This window comes from Merops nubicus, unplaced genomic scaffold (assembly GCF_000691845.1).
Source record: "Merops nubicus isolate BGI_N331 unplaced genomic scaffold, ASM69184v1 scaffold11829, whole genome shotgun sequence".
In the NCBI taxonomy this organism is placed as follows: Eukaryota; Metazoa; Chordata; class Aves; order Coraciiformes; family Meropidae; genus Merops; species Merops nubicus.
In genome coordinates, this window is record NW_008630211.1 from 52,478 (window position 1) to 72,148 (window position 19,671).

The window sequence follows — 19,671 nt, forward strand, 5'->3', positions numbered from 1 at the left end:
TTAAGAAACTACCACAAATCTTGAACTAGTTGTTACTCATATCAACATAAATCACATACTGGGGAAAAAAGGAGGTGGTTCTTTGTAGTTTGCCGCTTTTTACTTTTAATTCAAACTAAATGGAATTAAATGATTTATAAACTGCCCAAGTTCTGCATTTCATGCACTACCCCTCTTGTACATATAGTCACTTTAGATATATATTACACAGCAGCTGTCTCTGCTTCCTGTTGGATGTTGCAAGGCTTGTATGTGTTACCTAGATTACAGGAGTGGTACAAAAGATTAGAATTGACGTGCTTGCCCACAAACTACACTGGCAGACCACAAGACACCTTTGGAGGCAAAAGCAAGTGGTTTCCAGTCTTACAGATTTTGTGATTTAGGACTAAAGTGCTTAACTTTAAGTTGTATTTCAAGTGAAACTTTGTAAAGTTTGTCTTTGTCATACTGCTTGCTGATTTTTCTGTCTTTTGGAATGCTTTAATGAGTTTGTTTTGCTGTTAAATTTCAGTTTATATTGCTGCAGTATTTCCAAAGTGGGCTTGTTTTAAAGCTATGATAATGTTGATATGAAAAGCTAAATTCTGCGTAATGTGTGTCCAAGTTCACAAAAGCAAGTAGCCTCTGCAGTTTAGGATTGCAGAGCATTTTATTCCGTGAGGCTGTGTTTCTGCTGTGTATTGGCCATCTGCATTAGGGGACAGCTATATGAAGGGGAGCAACAGCATACAGAAACTTTGTGGTTCCTTCACTTGACATGCATTTTTTCCTTAGAAAGCAGGAATATGGATGTTGAAGATAGATCTTAAAGTACATTTTTGACAACATTTTCCTATACTTGAGGTATCCAGTGGTTGTTTTTAGCTCAGAAGTGGTTGAAGAATATTCACAGCTTAGTGGTGTTTGGGTTATTTTTTATTTTCGATAAATTATTTGGCATTTTTGACATACAAAATGTAGTAACGGCACTTTTTGCTCTTGATCTGTATTCTTAGGTAAAAAAAAAAAATTATTTCCAGATAAATGGTTTTGGATGACTTTAGAATCAAGGCGACTTGTTAGGGAGAGAAGGTGGTTTCTGGAAATTTATCTGCCATTTCTGTCATAGATTTGAGTAGAGTTTTCAAAAGGTGCTGCGATGTTCCTTTCCTTTTGCCATTCCCAGGGGATACAAAAAACTGACTTAACTAGGACTTGACTGAACTAATGCTAAAAGCATAATAAACACAAAGCTACCAGGGATGATAACTGAAGCAAATGTATTTTTTTCAGGCTTTTAAAAGGCTTTCTAATAGCCACTTTAAGTGCAATTGTGGTGATGAAATTCTTCCCTATGTCCCCTTTTCTGCATTGCCCATTTTAAAAAACTATTTCCCATTTTCAGTACCTGAAAACTTGATGGCTGTTTATAGTAGTAGTGACCCCTAGATTACTGCTCTTCCATTCCCACATACATATAGTTTATCTAGGGATGGATCTGATATTATGTTTTAAGGACCTAATGCAGTCAGTAAGATTCTGATATAGGTGTTATCTCATGGTCTGATCTTGCTCCTGGTGAGCTAACATTTTAAGATTGGCTTAATGAAAAGAGATATAAAAGTTGGAGATTAAATACTATGCTTTTAAAAGATTTTGCTTGTGTAAATAAAATTCAAGACACTTTAAGTAATTACTTCAGGGATAAATAATGCATAAGTTATGACCAAGGGAGTAATCAGTAGTATGGTTGAATTAAGAATACATTTTGCAGCTTGGCTTAGCTTTCTAGGCTTTCACTGTCGAAACTAAAATGGAGAAGGGAAAGTAAACTCTAGCCATCAGTGTTAAAGATTAAAGCCCCCACCTATATGGGCCATATAATATAACACCTAAATAAAACTCAGTGCACTGGAGTACACAGGAGGAAAATTTCAGCCACATTAACAGTTGCTTTGGTATTAAATACCATAAATCAGGTAAGCAGTTTTAAAACTCAGGTAGGTAAGCAGTGTTTAAAAGCTGCCAAATTATTTCCTCTTTCTTTCTCTTTTTTTTTTTTTTTTTTTGTAGTTGTTAAATTATTAAATACCACTTTCATCAGTATGGTATAGTGAGTGGTTCTGGTCCCCAACACAGTTTAGTCCAGACTGTCCCCTGAGGAGATAAGGGAATATCTTTACAAGCAGTTAAGTGACTCCTGCATTGGTTGTAGATGAGCACAACATTACGATGTTGCTTGTGGTCCACTGGAGTAGCACAAGATGGCCTGGCCACTGCGAGCAGCATTCCTCACAATAATAGCATCTGAGCTTGATGATGGGGTAACAGCAGGAAGCATTGTTCTTTTTCTCTGATTTTTGTTACTAGGCTTCCTTTGAATCAAGTTCAATCTTGACCAAATTAAATGTTCTCTTATCTGAAGCACCACTAGACTACACTCAGAAGCAGAGTAAAAAAACTCTGAAATTCATCCTGCTGCACTTGGGCTGCTGGTCTCCAGCTACTTGGTTTGGATGTGCCTGTGCTGTAGTCATGACTGCAGTGTGGACACATCTTTAAGTAACTTTTAAAGCTATTAATGAGTTGTACATAGCTTTGCATGATGGAGGATTAACTGGGCAAATTTAATTCTACTTAAAGTTCAACCTATTAGATGTTTTTTCAGGTTCTCTGAAGACATATAGGGTGATGGCTAGCAGTGGATCAGATCATACAGGCAAATGAAAATGACAGATTTATCAGCATTGAGATATCTTGGAAACAGAAATAAGTCACGTTTCTTTCATTGGAATTAAGGAGAGAACAGTAAGTCCAAAAAGGCCTAGTACTCTTCCTGTAAAATTTGTACTTGGATATAATGCCACTCAGTCTCTTGCCAACTTATTTTTCTCCCCTTTCTTCTGGAAGGGAGCGTATTTGCTTTCCATGTAGTACAGGCAGATGTATATTTGTCTCAGCAGTTATTTTGCTTGCTTGCTTTCATAAAACCATCATATAGCTGAATCTTTGTGGGATTGATTTCTGTCAATTTTTACATTGTGCTCACTAAAACTGCAGTGTTTGCTAAAAGTATCTTATTAACTCTTACAAAGCACTTGCTTCTCAACGCTGACTAGAATCATATTAATACTTTCTAATAGTTTGTTTTACTAGACAAATGCTTTCAAAATACGTGACGCTCTATAAATGTTTTCTTACTTGATAAGGAATGTTGTCACTGAAAGGAAATATGTTAGCCCTCAGATTTACAAAGTAAGCATTTCAACTTGTGGTGGAAGTTTATAGCACAATAAATCATGTGCTTTTCTTTTACCGTATCTTGCAAGCACAGCAGGACAAGAGACCATCAGATTTTTTCCCTCCCCACAAGAGAAGTTCTTGCAAGGCTGCTGGACAGCTAAAAATGTATTTGCTTTACTAGTACGTGTCAAAGTTGCAGAGCCACTGTGCTGGCAGAGTCTGATTTAAGTGGTTGTGGTCAGTCTGAGGAACCTGTGATGTGATAAGATAGCGTTAGTGAGGTCATGTGGTTTGCAAACACCCAATCTAATGTAGCAGCTTTGTCTACACAGGATAGTTAAATATATACTGTATGCTTTAGAAAAGTGAATTGCTTTACTCCTTTAGTTCAGCTTGTCTTGGAGAGTCAGAGATATTATACTGGCTTGGCAATACTAAGATTGTTACAGAAGTGTGAGACTGAACAGATTTGGAGTCTTAATTCTCCAGTAATGTTCTCGAAATGAACTATCCTGTCCTTAATAAAACAACTAGCTTTAGACAGTCTGGTTTAAATAAGCAATTGAACTGTTATTGCACAGTGGAATCCCTTTATATTTTCTGAATGTCAGTAGTTTAATTCAATTAATCTTGGATGAGTGTTTATAGTGTAATAAACAGAGACCTGTTACACTTGCCCCAAAAGGCAGGATTGATTCTGTAACGGTGGTACTCCATTCCACAGATCTTTGGCCACAAATTCCATCTTCATCTTAGCATCAGGTGAGGTCAGTTCCTCTCCCTTCCCGCTAGTAATAACAACATCAACAAAATATATTATGTCTTTCATGAGAGGGGGGGAAACCTCTAAATGTGAACAGCGTAACCCGGTCAGTGATACAGTCTGTCCTCAAACAGAATAGTTATGACTTTGTTCACTTCCATGAGGGCAACAGTTTTACGTATTAACAGTTTCACTGCCACTACTGACAGATTAGATTGAGTGATACAATAAACGAAGATTGGTGATTGGTGATTGTTCTTTTTTACAAACATTTCTTTTTTTTTTTTTTTTTCTGACTGTAGCAAAGCTCCAGATCTGTCTTGCTGAGCAATGTACTTGTTCTTGATTGCAGTATTAGAGATGAATATAGCTAGCTATGCTTAACTGTAGTAAGTCCCTCTTCAGATTTTGTCTGGATTGACAAAGTAAAAGAATTGGTTGTAGATAGTTATTTCATTATCATGGCAACATTGCTCTTCTCTCAAGTGTTGAAGCTGCATGACCTGTCTGCTGTACTAATTAGAGCTATGTCAGGGTCTGCCCTGTGTTTCTGCATGTAAGTCAGGTTCTGCAGTTTGGAAAGTGGAGGGATTGAGGTTCTATTGGTTTGAATATGAGTAGTTATTCCTTGCAAAAAAAAAATCCGTTAACAAAACATACCACCACACCAGTGACGCTGTGAGAAACAAGCTCAGGAGAGGAATGTTATGTATTAACTTGTAACGCGTCTCTGAAAATTTATCTGAATATAAGTGTGGCAAACACTGGAAACGTGGTGAAAGTCCCTCCTGAAATATTTTTATCACTCTTGGAATGGCAGCTAGCACAGACAGAGGTAATTTCTGCTATCAGAGGCAAAAAGAACTGTTACTTAGTCTCCAGTTTAACTCTGGCTTTAAAAGCACAGAGTAAAAGTGCGAAATGATCATTTCCTGTAGCTGTTGCCCATAATGGCTACATTTTCAGTCTCTGTATCAGGCAGTACATTCTAGTTAAAGCTTGAGGTTTCAGTAACTTATGTATTTATAGATGCGTGCTCTAGGGAGAAGGAGCATAGAGACTTAGGTAGTTCCTTGGATATAATAATTGCAGTATATTTAGTGTGATCATGCTGCTGTTTTAAAATATTTTTGTTGCTGTGTCCTCACTCCAAATAAACACTTTCATTAGAACTTATTGTAGGAAGAGTTTCTGGGAACTTTCCTTCCACCTACCAACTAGCTGTTTATAGAACTTCCTAGGCCTAAGTCAGCTTAGAACTTTTTTTGGAATTGCACACAATCTCTCACAATCTTAGAAAAACTCCCTCAGCAGATAAAATCTAACTTAGAGTTACCAAAGACTGATTTCTTTTGAAATACTTTAAAAGTTGGGTAGTTCCATAGCACTGTTGCCATTTCAATTGCATATTTGGTACAGAACTTCAAAGTTTAATTTGATGACACAGTACTAGATCAGAACCAGATCCTTTAACCATATAGTGCAGTGATCTAAAAGTCATGACCTCCCATTGATTGCTTTATTGGTTTCCTGTTCTGATTCACTGGAAACCTTCTGGTCTGAACACTTGTTGCTAGTTTTAATCTTTGTCACATTTACGATACAGCAGACTCGTCTATGGTAAAACTGATATGCAACATAGATTTAATGTCGTATTTCCTTTTGGCTCAAGTGCTTTTTTAACTGACAATGTTGAAAAAAACCCAGTTTTTATAAAAATGTAAGTCAAGAAATGTACGAGTACATTCAGAGCAGTATGGAATAAATAGCAGGACTAATGGAGATGAGCTTTCTTTTAATGCATTATAAGTATTTCATAGATTTTATTGAAACTTCCTGACATTTATAAGGATTTTGTAAAGCATTCTGTATTACTGTGAGACTGAATATGACTTACAGAAGCTGCCAGTTTAAAACAGAGGCCAAATATTCAAGTGCTCTTTTTTGAGTTTTGATCTTTGAGATTTTTAAAAATATTGACCTGAAATTAAATCTTGGGGAAAGAAGCAATGAAGAAAACAGTATAGTAATGCTTCCTATTTGAGAATATAATTGTCTATTGTATCAATGTCAAAATCAGTCAAATCTTAAGCTGAAGCAGAACACCTTTAGGAAATCTGAGAAGCCTCAAAGTTGTTCTGGAAGAGTTTTAATATTTTAAATGTGAAAGAAATAAATGAAGATGTAACCTATTTCCTGAATACCTCTACTAAAGATATATCTGTTGCGGATCTCTTCCATGTCTGCTTCATAGTGAAAGGAAAAGATGATTCACTGTGATTTTTCCTTTTTGCTTTGTTGTTGATGTTTTTTTTTTTTTTAATCCTTAGATATCATTTGAGGTTTACAAAATGTATTCTAATCCAGTTTTTATATCTCTAGAAGTAGACACCTGGCACTGGAAAATCCAAAATGGCTTCAGTAAAAAAATTTATTGGTCGCCGTCTGTGCAGTTTTTCATGTGGATTTTGGGGAAGAGAAGCCCATACAGTCCCTCTCAGCTGTTATCTTTGAAACAGCAAGTGCACGGTGTTAGATAGGGCCTCTTCCTCAGGAGGAACAACAGTAATTGGGCAACAGGAGCGAGAGAGTAAATGTGAGTTCCTAGATTTGGCATCTGTTTTGTCTGGTTGGTTTGGGCTTCTGGAATCAGTAATTTCCAAGAATGACCCTTGTCTGGCATTGGCCATGGCTGTTATTTACAAGTTAATAATCTGAATTGTGGCTGCATTTGTAGCTATGGCTTTAGAAAATACCTGTAATGTTAACTGAAGTGAAACAGGAAATTCACTGACACTGAAATAAAAGGCACAACTTTGAGCTTTGTCCTAATACATTTACAGTGATAACATTTCTAATTTGACATATCTTTTTCATATTTATTTTTAAATTTGTTAGAGAATGAGCTACTGTTTCTGAACAAAGAACGTTGTCATATTACAAGCAGTATGTTGTTAACTTATTTTACACAATCTTATTTTGCATGCAGTCTTGAGAGCTATACAAGTTGTCAGGAAGGTCATAAAAGACTATCCTCTTTGTATGGTCTATAGTCCACATGTTTGGGTAAAAACTGTCTTATGCATGAGGAAAATGAATGTCTTTAAAGTTGGTTTGATTTTGCATTAAATTTTTACTTTGCAGGATACACTAAACCATACTTCAGTTTTTTTTTTAATGTTAGTCTTTTCAGAGATTAATAAACAATGGCTTTCACTGAAATGCTCTGATACACTTCTGTTACAATGCACGCCTAGCAGTCCCTTTCATATAAGGCAGCTGATTCTGTGGGGGAACTGTAGAAACACCATTTGTTTTGTAGCTGTACAGCCTTTAAACTTGCTAAGAATTGTTTTAGGTGACTGATTGCTAATATTAGTCTCTGCAACTATTTGTTTGGCTCACTATGTCTCCATTTGTGCAGTGTTCGTGTTGCGATGGTTTCAGTATGAATGTGCCTCACTGTGGAAGTACAACTGTAGATTTAAAAATGGGCTTCAGAGATCTTAAAGTACCTCAGGAATTGCGTGTGTTCATGGAAATGAAAAAATAGCATGAGAAGGCCTGCAGCCTTAACGTTGTTGATTCTTTTGGCATGCATGTGCAGAAATGCTTCTGTATTCTGCTGGACACAACAGTTACCTGGACTGGTAATTGTCTCCCAAATGGCAACGTATTTTCCATTAATTCAGTCTGAGATTCTGCTACTGTTTCATTTTCTGAGATAAGCAAAAGAAGTGACTGGGAGCTTTTCTAGAGAAGTAATGGTGTACTAGTGTGTGCCTTAAACTGGGCTGATCTCATCACAATGGGAGAGTGTCAGCAGTAAGTAGCAGTCAACTGTTACCTATGATAAGGCAGATGCTGTGGACCATTAGTCTCAGGAATTTTTAAGAACTCAAAATTTGTTTTATTCATTATTAATATGATATGAATAGATCATAACTGATATTTTTAATTGTCTTGTAATTAAATTTTCACTTCTAAATCTCTTTCATGTTGACCGTTTTTCTGAATTGTAGGAGGGGTATTTGAAAATGCTTATGACTTGTTTCTCTTCAGCTAAATGTGGCTAGTTCAGACTTTCAGCAACATTCTAGTTTTCTTTTGAGTCGTGTTGGTTTTTAAGCAGGAAATCTTAGTAAGACTTCCTACTGTTGCTGAGGTGCAGACTAAGAGTGAACTCTGATTTTTAGATTTCTCTTGCTTTAAATAAAAGCATTGAGAATTCATTATTTCTATTCTTTAAATTTAACATACTGCCTTCTGCCAAAACCATTTTAATTTGTCCAAAGCAGTGGTCATATTTTTATCATATTTTGATGTCACTTTTATTGCTTGCTTTATCTTACTGTGAATAGATTGAATATTCATTGGCAAGCTTCAAAACTACTCTGTGATTTAAGATGGAAGCACTTTTGAGTTGTACTAAAACATCTAAATTTCTCTTTACTGTCTCTCCTTCATGCCTGGCTTGATGAGGCAGTCAACATCAGGTAAGAAAGTTTATTCTGAGGTTTGAGGATCTGATTGTTAGCCTTTTTTCAGCTCTTCTGAATTTGTTAAAGTACATTGTTACCCATTAAGAGTATGTACAATTGAAGTATTTTTATATGTTGACAAGTAGGACATAGTTTGTCTTTGAGATGCTAAATTCTTTAAGAACAAGAAAGTATATAAATGCAAATATTATTATTAGGTTTCTGTTCTTGATTAGGTTGGCTTTTGAAGGGATAATGGTGCCATACATTTCGGTCATGTAATCTTATTAACCTTTTGAAATGTCCTGAAGATCATGTGAATGTGCTATAGTGAAAACTGGGTTGAAGCTACAATCATCTAGACAATGAACACAACCTGGATTTCAGAATTAAAGGCAAAACATGTGGGTTTACCAGACCTGTTTGTTGGTTGGTTGGTTTGTTTTAACAGATGTGATCTAATTTGAGATTTTTTTGCAAAACTGAAGCAGTAAGAAATGGCCAAAGTTCATTTGAGTATCATGTGTCAGACTGACAGGTGTAGTTCCCTTCGTACGAAGGAGGAGCAGACCCCAAACTGGAAGGCTTTAACCGATATTGGCTCTTTGTACCAAAGAACAGAAGTGACGGACCTTGGGGTCTGAGTCCATGTTCTGCTCTGCATGGCTGCAAGAAAAAGGCCTGTTCTTCTGCCTTCAGGTGGCATGATAAGGGTAGAGTAGAACAAGGGTTTGGGGTGGGTGGGTGTTTGGGTTGTGTCCGTGTACCCCCACTCAGAGTCCTTAGTCAGATTTCCCATTATCTTAACTACGGAATTCACATCTTGTCATAGTGCTTTACTTCCTACTTCAAGCTCTACTTCCATGTTCAAATAAAACACTGATGTTAAGAATCTCAAGAAGTCTCTCTTAAAAGGTGACAGGTGAACTTAAACGTCAATAAGGCAATTAATCATTTGCAAAATCTAAGCCATACCTACATGATGGCAAACATGGAATTGGTAGTTACAAATCAGGAAAAATATTTGTGAATTGTTGCTGAGAATCGTCTGACAAAATTGGCTTAGTGTGCAGCAGCAGCCAAGCCAGACAAGAGAATGTTGGGCATTAATATGAAACACATTAAAAACAAAGTAGAGGCTTATATTGCCACTGTAAAACCTTGGTGCAGGGCTGATGTCTACACCTCACAGTGGCTGTGGAGAGTTTAAAGAAGGTCTGCAAGGAAGTTAATGGGCAACTAAAATGATCAGTGCTCCTGAGCACTGCCTGTTCTTGAGACGCTAAAAAAAGCTTGGGACTTACCTGTTTGAGAGAGAAGGCTGAGGGAGGGGTTATGATGTAGGTTTCAGAATCATGATTCTGGAACTGCTTTTCGCCACTTGTTCCTGCATTACTAGAATTTGGGGACAATTCTTGAGACAAGTGGGAGATTTGTTTAACACAAAGAAATTTCTGGAACTTACTGCCACAGTAAGCTGTGGAGGAACATGGTAAATTAAAAAAAGTAATCATCAGTCATGGACAACAGGTCTATAAATGGATGCTGAAACAGCTAGGAAGCGATGCACTCTTTCTCTGCAACAACAGTTTCTGGACCAGTGAGTGGGGTGTTTGGGATATGAAGGGAATGGCTTGCAAAAATTGGTCATATTCATGTACCTTTTCTTAAAAACAAACCAACATGAAAATCCTATTGCCACCATACGAGACAGAATATTAGGCTGATGGACCATTGCCTGGAGCTACTAGGACACTTCTTATATTCCCATTTTTAAAAAAGCTACTGGTTTTTCTGTTGGAAGTGCAGAGCCTCACTTTGCTAGAGTGTAAAATTATGTGAGAGTACAAAACTTTTCATTTTAAGAAACCTCTGTTTTAGAACCTTAAGCTGGTTTTAGCCACTGGCATCTAATTCCATTGGAGCACTTGCTGTCTGTAGGTTGTTCCAAATGCTTTGAGAAGCCTTACAAAGCCTTTCTACTACAACAGAAATTGCAGATAATCATGCTTCTTCAGAAATGCTCCTCAACAAATACTAGACTGAGGTGCCCCTGAAGTATCTTTAATGCAGAAACTACAAAAACTGAAATAGCGCATGGCTGTTCCCAAGCTGTCCCATTGAATATTTTTCATTTCTTGAAGATTAGTTGCTTCATCAATGTTCATGTTTAAAAAAAAATAAAAATTAAGATGCAAATCAGATTCTACCTTCAATTGAAAAATAACAAAGTATTTTCAAGATTAAAGTGACAGATTTCTAATTGTAAAATAATAGTAACATTCTGTTGAAGATAGGTTTTGTGAGAAATTACTGTACTGATATTGAGGTAAAAGATTTTGGATTCAAATGACAGCATCTATGTTTTTGAAGTAGGAGTGCAGTAATTTTGGCAGGTACAAAGTATTTCAGTTTCTCAAACTCAAAATGGCTGCCTTAAGAACAGTAATGTGCATCCCACTGCTCATGCTCTTCACACATTTCACTCATCTCTCAGGTTGCAAGGGACCCTGGGAGGCCTCTAGTCCAACTGCATGCTCAAAACAATCAAAACTGAATTCAAAGCAGGTTGCTTAGGGCTTTGTCAGGTGGGTGTTGAAACCCACTTTGGATGGAGAGTGCACAGTCTCTGAACAACCTGCTTTAATTCTTAACTAGCCTTCTAGCAATTATTTTGCCTTTGTATTGAAACACAAGCTTGTGTTTTCTGTTACAATCAATGTCTCTTCTTCTACCATGCACTTTGGTGAAGAACCAGTTCTGTTATCTTCAGGTATAAGCTATCTTGATGCCTATTGACTGAATCTACTCATGAGTGTCCTGTACTGATGGAGTGAGGTGGCAAGTGTGGAACAGGACAGGTGCAGCCTTAACAGGGCTCACGTGAGAATTGGTTCCCGTGATGTACAGGCCGTGCTCTCGTCAGTGCAGCCTCGAGTGGCGTGAGCCTTCAACGCTGCTCGTTCCTGTTTAGCCTCCCCTGTGTCAGGACCCCCATGTCCTCTTCAGCAGTATTGCCATCCGGCCTGTCAATCCCCACCATACAAACAAGTTCTGTGCTATAGCACTGGTCTCTGCTTCTGGCCGAGAGGGACGTTTGTGAAGCAGAGAAGTCACAGAACTGTCTGACCTCTGACAGACTTGTCACGTGCTTTCTTTACGCTACGTTCATGTTTCTTCCTGGTAGTCTGGTTCCCCTGAGCTGTAAGGAGCACTTGAGGACCAGGGGAGGCTGGTGCAGAGCTGCAAAGGAAGTGTTTCTGAAAGGCTGCAGATCTTGCACCCTTTCACGAGAATAACGAAAGGTAACAACACAGTTTTCCCAGACTCATTTTAGGAACTGGCAAAGGGCATGTCTATTCATGGTTTTTTTCACCACCAGCACCTTCCACAGACTCTCATCTGGTGTTTGGGAAGGCTGCTGCCTGAAACTGTGAAACCATGATTTTGTCATTTGACCTAAATACATTCACCTAAAGGTCTAATGTGTTGAAGTCGTCAGAAAAACAGCTGAGGTCATTGACTTGGCTTTCTGAATGTTCAAAACAACTAACATTAAGTATCATCTTATAATTTCAGGTGACCCAATGGCTTATCTGTGCAGACCCAAAAGCATATAATTTCTTACTCTAATATGAAATTTATAGTCACTTGTGGAAGCAGAGCTTTTTTCCTGTGGTGACAGTGGAGAGAAATTGTTGGGTTTAGTTTTGGTTTTCTGTGTTTTATTTTCTTAGTGACTAAAATTGATAGCTGTTTTGGAAACTTTGTGGCAGCTAATCTGATCGTATTGCAGGATGTTTTTAGGGATAATATTTCTAAATATCACAAGAATCTCTATCAAGTTTTCTGTATACAGGTATATAGTAAAAATTTATTCCAGATACATGCTACTGTCCAGTATCTAATATTTGGCATAACCTGGTTTAGCTTACATCATGAATTATGCTGTGCAAGTGTGGAACTTTGTTTTGCTTGCCTTTACACAAGCAAGTTCTTCATGAAACAACTGCAGCCTATAAGAATGTGAAGAAAATGCAGAAAAACTAACTTTAGTGCACGTAGTTAGAACCAAGGTTTACATCTATAGCATATACACATATTCCTAATAGGGATCTTTTGATATACATTAAAAGGCTGGAGCTTTTACATGCTGTTAATGTCTGATATGACGTCTAGCATAATTATGACTCTTGTGATCTTACTTCAACCCCATTTTTATTCTCACCTTTTGAACAAGCCCATGGTAAGTACAGAGATACCTTCCTCCCCAAATGGACAAGTAAAAATCTTTTTATTTATCAGTGAATATTGTTTCAGATTTCTGAAACATCAAATGCATCTGTGCCAAGAAGCTCTCAAGGCTTTTTCTTCTTTCTGCTTTCTAGGTCTCTGTTACTGTGAAAAGTCACCTACAAAATAGCACTCGGTGCATTTTCATTTTTTTTAAGCTTCCAGAGTGATATTAGGAAGCTTCTGTTAATGCATTTTTAATGTTTTCCTGCATCCTTAGCATTTTTATCTTAATATTCTTAGACTGTCAAACTGACCCTGAGGTGTTTGCTCCTAGAAACTGGCCAAAGTGAAATTCTAAAAAACAAAAGAAAACCCAATCACCAAACCGGAAACAAAAAAAAACACAAACAAAACCTTGGGATTGTCTTTAGTAAGTTGCAGTTATTTTCACTAACTTAACAAGAGACTTGCCAGACTTCAGAGCTTTGGGTTTTACTTTTGAATAGCTTGAATGAATGGCTATAATAGTCAATGACTTCACATTGCCATTCATTTTAAATTAAAATGTTATCATATCTGTCCATGATGTGACAATCATTTTTGTCTCATTTGATATTCTCTTGAAATGGAAAAAAAAAAATATATTTATGCTGGACAAATATGTTTCTCTTGTATTTCTTGATCTGGAATCCCATTGGGTCTGAACTAGATAATGAAAAGGCTGTCTTGTGGTATAGAGAGATCTAAACATATTCTCTGTTTGGTGTGTGTTTTGGTGGGTTTTGGGTTTTTTTTGGTTTTTTTTCTGTGGCAGTATGAGACTGGCAATATTCATTTGGGGACCCTGCTGTTTGGGATTGGGGGAGGGCTTTTCTCAAGGGAGCACTTAAGTGATAAGGGAAAGAATAGAGCTGTAGAAGTAAGAGGTGAAAGCCAAAAGTGCTGTTAGAACAAATAGGCCACTCTAGAAAACTTAACTATAAACCATCCTAGTGGGGATATTAAAGGTGCAGTAAATAGGCTGGAGGAATCTGTCATTAGTGATTCTAGGTACCTTGAATGTTAAGCCTTAAAACTGAAATATCCTGAGAACGGAAGGAGAATTTTGGAAAATCCCAAGTATAATTTAAGATGCTCTTTCAGTGTCTCTGCTTGGGCAGCCAGAAGTGGGAAATCACTTTCTTCTGATCCCAGCAGAGTTTCAAAGTGTTACTTCTAGATCTAGCACTTAACTTAATCCATTAAGAGTTCAAAGAGACATTTCTTGGAAATGTGGAGTTTTTTACTGCTGGTCTCTTCATCCCTGATTAACTGTTAACTTCTGCTTTTTCTAACAGATCAAATGTCTAAAAGGCCAGAGAGACTTCTCAGACCAACCCACTTTTGATGGGATTCACATTGTCAGCCATTTCACAGGAGATGATGAATCATTTCATTCTTCTGATGAAGATTTTATAACTAACTCCATACAGGAGAGTGGGGTGAACTTTCATCTGCACAGGAGGACTGGTCAGATAGCTTTGGGTCACACAGTTATAGATAGCAGTGACAGTGATACTGAGGAAAGTGCCCTTCAGAGTGGGAATCCAGACAAGATGGTTTCCAAGCAGAGAAGAATGGAATCTTACTCTACTACCGTGTGATGATCACTGTGACTAGCGTTGAAGACTTTCATATTTCTTTAAGGGTGAAATTGTCACTGAAACTGAAACTGCCCAGCACTTGCTTTAGATTGCTATTGGATCTGGCCTGGCCTGGGATAAATAACATGTACTGTCTATCTGCCTTCTCTCTTTGCCAAATCTTACTAATGACATACCATTGCCATAAACACAGGCTGGGAAGAAGTTGATGGATGACAGTTCTGACAGTATTACTGAATGTTCCTTGGTTTAGAAACTGCAAATATACCATTTATTTAATGCATAAGAACCATTTTTCCTGTTCACAAAGGAATTATTTTCCTCAAAAGAAATTGCTCTTGTGCAATATTTTATGCTCTGAACAAATGTGTATGTTTTACATTGTTACCCATTTGTGATCAAGATGGACCCTAGTAAACCATCTGATCATGACACACACATATATATATATATATCTATAATTATCTTATGCTTCTTGATTAATTTTGGTTTTACTAAAGTTATTGGATGCCCACAGAAGGCTTGAAAGAGGAGCCTTTACCTGTACTACTTCATATATGCAAATAATGGTCACTAATGTCATAAAGGTGTTTTTCACAGTTTTCACTTAAAACTATGTGCATCTGCTTTTGATGTTGCTAAATAATACCTGGTCTGAATATATTAATTACAATAATGTTTATTTTGTACATATTTATATATCTACACCAAGCTGAAAATGTACATTATACCATTTTATATGGGGAATGTAAATGTTGCAATATTACTGTCTCTGGTATTCTAGCAGGAAAATGAATTCTGTATATACACACTAAAAATCAATTACTAAATAAAGGCAAAACACTAACTTTACGTTAAGTGTCGGCCTAGCTACACTAATAGGTTCATGTTGGAAATGCTTGTTCAAAACACTGTTGACTGAAATCTTTTACCTTCATATATATGTAATGAAAATAAATTTTTCATGATTTAACAAGGTTGCAGCATTTACTGTTTACTCACTTCTAAGCTACACCCCTTGGTTGCCGCATAGTTACTTGCTGGCTCTAGATTAGAGTGGTATTCAAATAAGCTGAAAAATTATTCATGTCTTAGTGTAATAAAGGCATGGTCAGTGCAGTAAAAATATGTAACTTCAGTCGTCTTACAGGTTTTTTTATATTGCAGAGCTACCTAGGAAATAAGCTATTGGCTGTGTCACCAGCTGGCTGTGATGCACCCGAGCACTGAGAGTTGAGCTTTCTGCCTTCACACTCCCTCCTGAAAACAGCTACAGAAACATGGCCCAAGCCTCTTCAACAGAACAGGATATTCTGATATTGTCAACGAACACTCACTTGCCCTCTCAGCCACATTCTTGTCAAGAATATTCTTAATGGCAGCTACTATTGCCATCTTAGATCATTAAACAATTCTTAAGACTTTTTTAGCAATGTTTGCAACTGTTTGATTAATAAAGAAGGCAGGCACAAGTTGGTACTGGTAGTGAGCACGTGTTAACCATCTTGCTGCTCTCGCAAAGCAGTGTAGCTGTTCAGAATTGCAGAAGTGTGGTAGTGTGCTGCTGAAGGCATCTTTGCTGTTATTCTGAATGTGTCCTCGGAAAGAAACAGTACAGCTGAAGATAATGAACGTTCAGAGAGTGATGAAGAGGGCTGGATGGAAGAAGCACATTCTGGGCAAGAGTATTGTCTGCCGAGGTGCAATTTAATTTACTTCTTAAAGGAGGTGGATTACAAATTCCCAGTTACTGATTTATGCAGCTCCCAACTTGCTTTGGTATTTCTGCAGACTTTCCCAACATCCTACCAGTGAATGCATAGTTCCTGGTACAGCCTGTGGAAATTGCCGTCTCTGAGATAGATTAGCTGACCAGTTCTGGTCCCTGTTGGAAATTTCATGTATGCAAACCCAAATCAGGAGCACTTCTGTTCAATAACAAGTAACAGTTGCCTCTCTCCCAATAAGCATCTGGTAACTTACGGTTGCACCTGGATAACTGTTGCCCAAGAGGATAGGTGACAAATGCCTTGTTGCCTGTCATCAATACCAGCTGCAAGTCTCTTTTAAAGGTAATGTTCTGCAATACGTGGCAGGAGCAAAATTCAGTTGGAGTGCCATAAAAATCCTGTCTGTTTGAATAGTGAAGTGTTATGATTTTGCAATAACTGCCTTACTGTTCAAGTGATAGCAAATGAGATTAGGTGGTGAGGGTTATTTCCTGAATTTTGTAGTTTTAAAGTATACTAATAGAATAAATACTGATACTAAATGTCAGCATAAATAATATCAAGGGGAAAGCAGACATCTTTATCCAACTAACTGTACCTCTTCTAGTGAGGAAAGTGAATCTCTGGACATGCTGCAGTTTCAGAAGGCTTGCTTATTATGCACAGAATATCCTTGGAAGACATCCCAAAAGAAGGCTGTTCAGAATCATCCTGCTTTATTTGCAGCTGTTCTCCCCCAAAATTATACTAATCTCTTTGCCTATGTGTATAACAATTTGAATATGCACCAGAATAATGTCAAATCATCAACAGCATAGATAATGTATTTACTAATGTGTAATAAGTAAAGCATCCTAGTTATGCTACACACCATGACCTTGCTTGCATGGCCTTGTAACAAACATTGCTGTTTCTGTTTTGCTCTGACATGCAGGCTGTAAGAGCTCAGTGTGAATGCTAAAAGCATAAGCTAAAAAACAGCATGTAAACATGAAAACTTCAGATTCTTAGATATGCAAATGCTGCAGCTGAAAAGATGAATGAAATAGGGAAGGGGGATGCCCTGCTATGTACAGAATTTCCATGTAAAACACGTTTTATATTTGGTAGTGAAAATGGTTCTGCTTTCCCAGTCTGATAATCAAAAATCTTCACTAGCTAGAGAAGCCTCTATATTTACATTTTCTTATTTCTCCAGGCTGAAGGAGTGAATATTTTGCATCTTAATAGCATTTACAATTAGACCTGTTTTTACTCAATTCATTTGTGTATTAGAAGTTCCTAACATTTTTGAAAAATTTGGAATATAAGTAGTTGGAAGAAAGTACATCTGTAAAGTCAGGAAGTGTGTACTACATTCACAGCTCTACAACTCTTTGTCCATCTTGGTCACAGTTTTTTGAACAAAATGCAGGCCTCATTTACATACCTATTCACAAAGTAGTACTTTCTACTAAATTAATTTTTCAACCGTAGGCACCTTTTCCTATATTATTTTAACTTTCAAAAATTGCTATGAAAGTGATTAAAGGAAGTATCCACATAGAGATCTGCATAAATTTAACAAAGCCACTTTGTAAATCTCATACAATGTGTTTAATTATGCACCAGCTACTGATTCTAAGTGTATTGAGAGGGAAGAGGAAAGCTATGTATCAACTAACAGCTTTCTGGAATTAATGAAGTTTATTTTCATTCTGTGAAACATTTTTATCAGTATAAATGTACCAATATATTTTTAAAATTCTCGGAGGATGTTGATTGTTTTGTGTTTGGTTTTTTTTTTTTTAGAAACTATCTCAAGACGAGAAAAACTGGTGAGTTACATTTATGCAGTAGCCTGTAGAACTAGAGATTCTGAATGATGGAATAAAAAGCACGTGGTAAACTGACTTTCAACATAACCTCTGTAGAGGATAAAGTTTTAGCTTCAAAGTGGAGAAAACCTATGCATCTGTGGACACAGACTAAGATACAACCGTTAGCTCCAAGATGCAACAGCTTAGCACCTTCCCTTTCCAGGAATTAATACATAATTTCACAATTATGAAAAACAAAATAAATAGAATTGTATAAATGTTGCATAAATTACTAAAGTTTCTAGCATCCCGCTATGAGACTAAAATTCCTGAGACCATTTTGCATAGCCTACATTCTGTAACCCATTGATCCAAATTTCTTCTATTCACAATGGAGATAAATTCTGGATCCCAAAGCTGGAATCCCTCTTTTCATCCCAGCTTTCAACACCACAACCTACCACCACATTCCCTCTCCAGTTTATGCTCAGAGGAATCATAAATTTTCTAATCTACTCTGAGAGTAGATGAAGTTACTTTGGTTTCCCCAGTGATAAAAAAAATTCCTACCAAAATCATTGATAAATGTCCAACATATTTACAGCATGTATATGCCACAAGGAGAAACGTAAAGTAGCACAAGATGCTGGGGAGGGGTGGGGGGAGGAAATAAACATTAAGCAGGATATGTTAAAAACAAATAATTCACAAAAAATTATAAAAACTATATAAAGACACAGTTCCCAAAACAATGCATAGTGCTGCAAGTTCTAGCAACTTCTCACAGTGAAAGTGTTCTGGATAACTATGATCTTGGGTTTTATTCCTTTAAAGTATGTATGATACTCACGAGTTCCCCACAGAATCACCCCCTTTGCTGGCTTCTCCCAATCCTGACTTCCACACAAAAGAAATCGTCTCTCCTGCCCTATGTACCAAGCAGCTAACCTGTCAAATCCTGTTCTTCAAATCCTTCCTGCTGTTACAGTCCTTCCTCTCATCACTTCTGAGCATGAAGATCTCATCTGCATCTCATCACCTTTGGTGCCTTATGTCTTCTTAGCTCTAAAGGTGACATCAGGCAGCTGCTGTGAACAGTGCAGTAAATTACATTGTCTTAAGCGTGACTATAACGTGGTCCGAACTAGTTTAACACACACACACCCCTTTTGTTTATTTCTTCCCCTCTTTTGTCACTGTGGGGTACTGATCATGTACTTATCATGGCATTCAACTGCATCTTACCAAGTTTGTGTATTTTAACTCTGAACACCACACTCCCCATAGAGGAAGGATTAGAGCAGCTCTGTTAAAAATCAGCCTCCGCCACCTAGCTTCATACAAAATACATCCCTCCGCCAGCTCAGAACCGTTGGCTTTTGGCTTTTTCACACTGGGATACAGAATACTTGGTATTGGCACACAGCTCTTGCAGTGTCATAGACCATCTTAAGCTTACAGACACATCTTAAGATGTTAAGCTTAAGATGTCACAGACCATCTTAAGCTTACAGACTAAACAAGAGTTTAGTCCCTTCGGCTGTGCTCAGCGTGCTGTTAGCAGATCGCAAGCTCCCCTCTGGGTGGAAATAGCCCTGGGGCAATGGCTGTCTAAGGCTAAGAAGCGGCAATTGCCTTCGGGCCCTACCTACGGACCGCAGCAGCGGTAGCGCTCCTCTTCCAGTGCCCTGGCCCGCACGGACAGCAATCCGGCGGTGCTCCGGGCCGTGAGGGGAGGGGCAGCAGCTCGGGATGAAAAGGGCTGCGAGCCCCCGAGACGCACCAAGCTCAGCG

The 19,671-nt window shown here is 37.6% G+C and overlaps 1 protein-coding gene across 1 annotated transcript in view; it reads left to right on the top strand.

Annotated features, from left to right (window-relative positions):
• Nucleotides 1-14,348, top strand: part of EVI5 (ecotropic viral integration site 5) — a 61,558-nt gene extending 47,210 nt beyond the window's left edge. The window contains exon 19 of the mRNA XM_008947196.1: nt 14,043-14,348. Within this exon, the coding sequence (XP_008945444.1) occupies nt 14,043-14,348 (306 nt within the window). The remainder of the gene's footprint in view (nt 1-14,042) is intronic.
• Nucleotides 14,349-19,671: the final 5,323 nt, after the last annotated feature.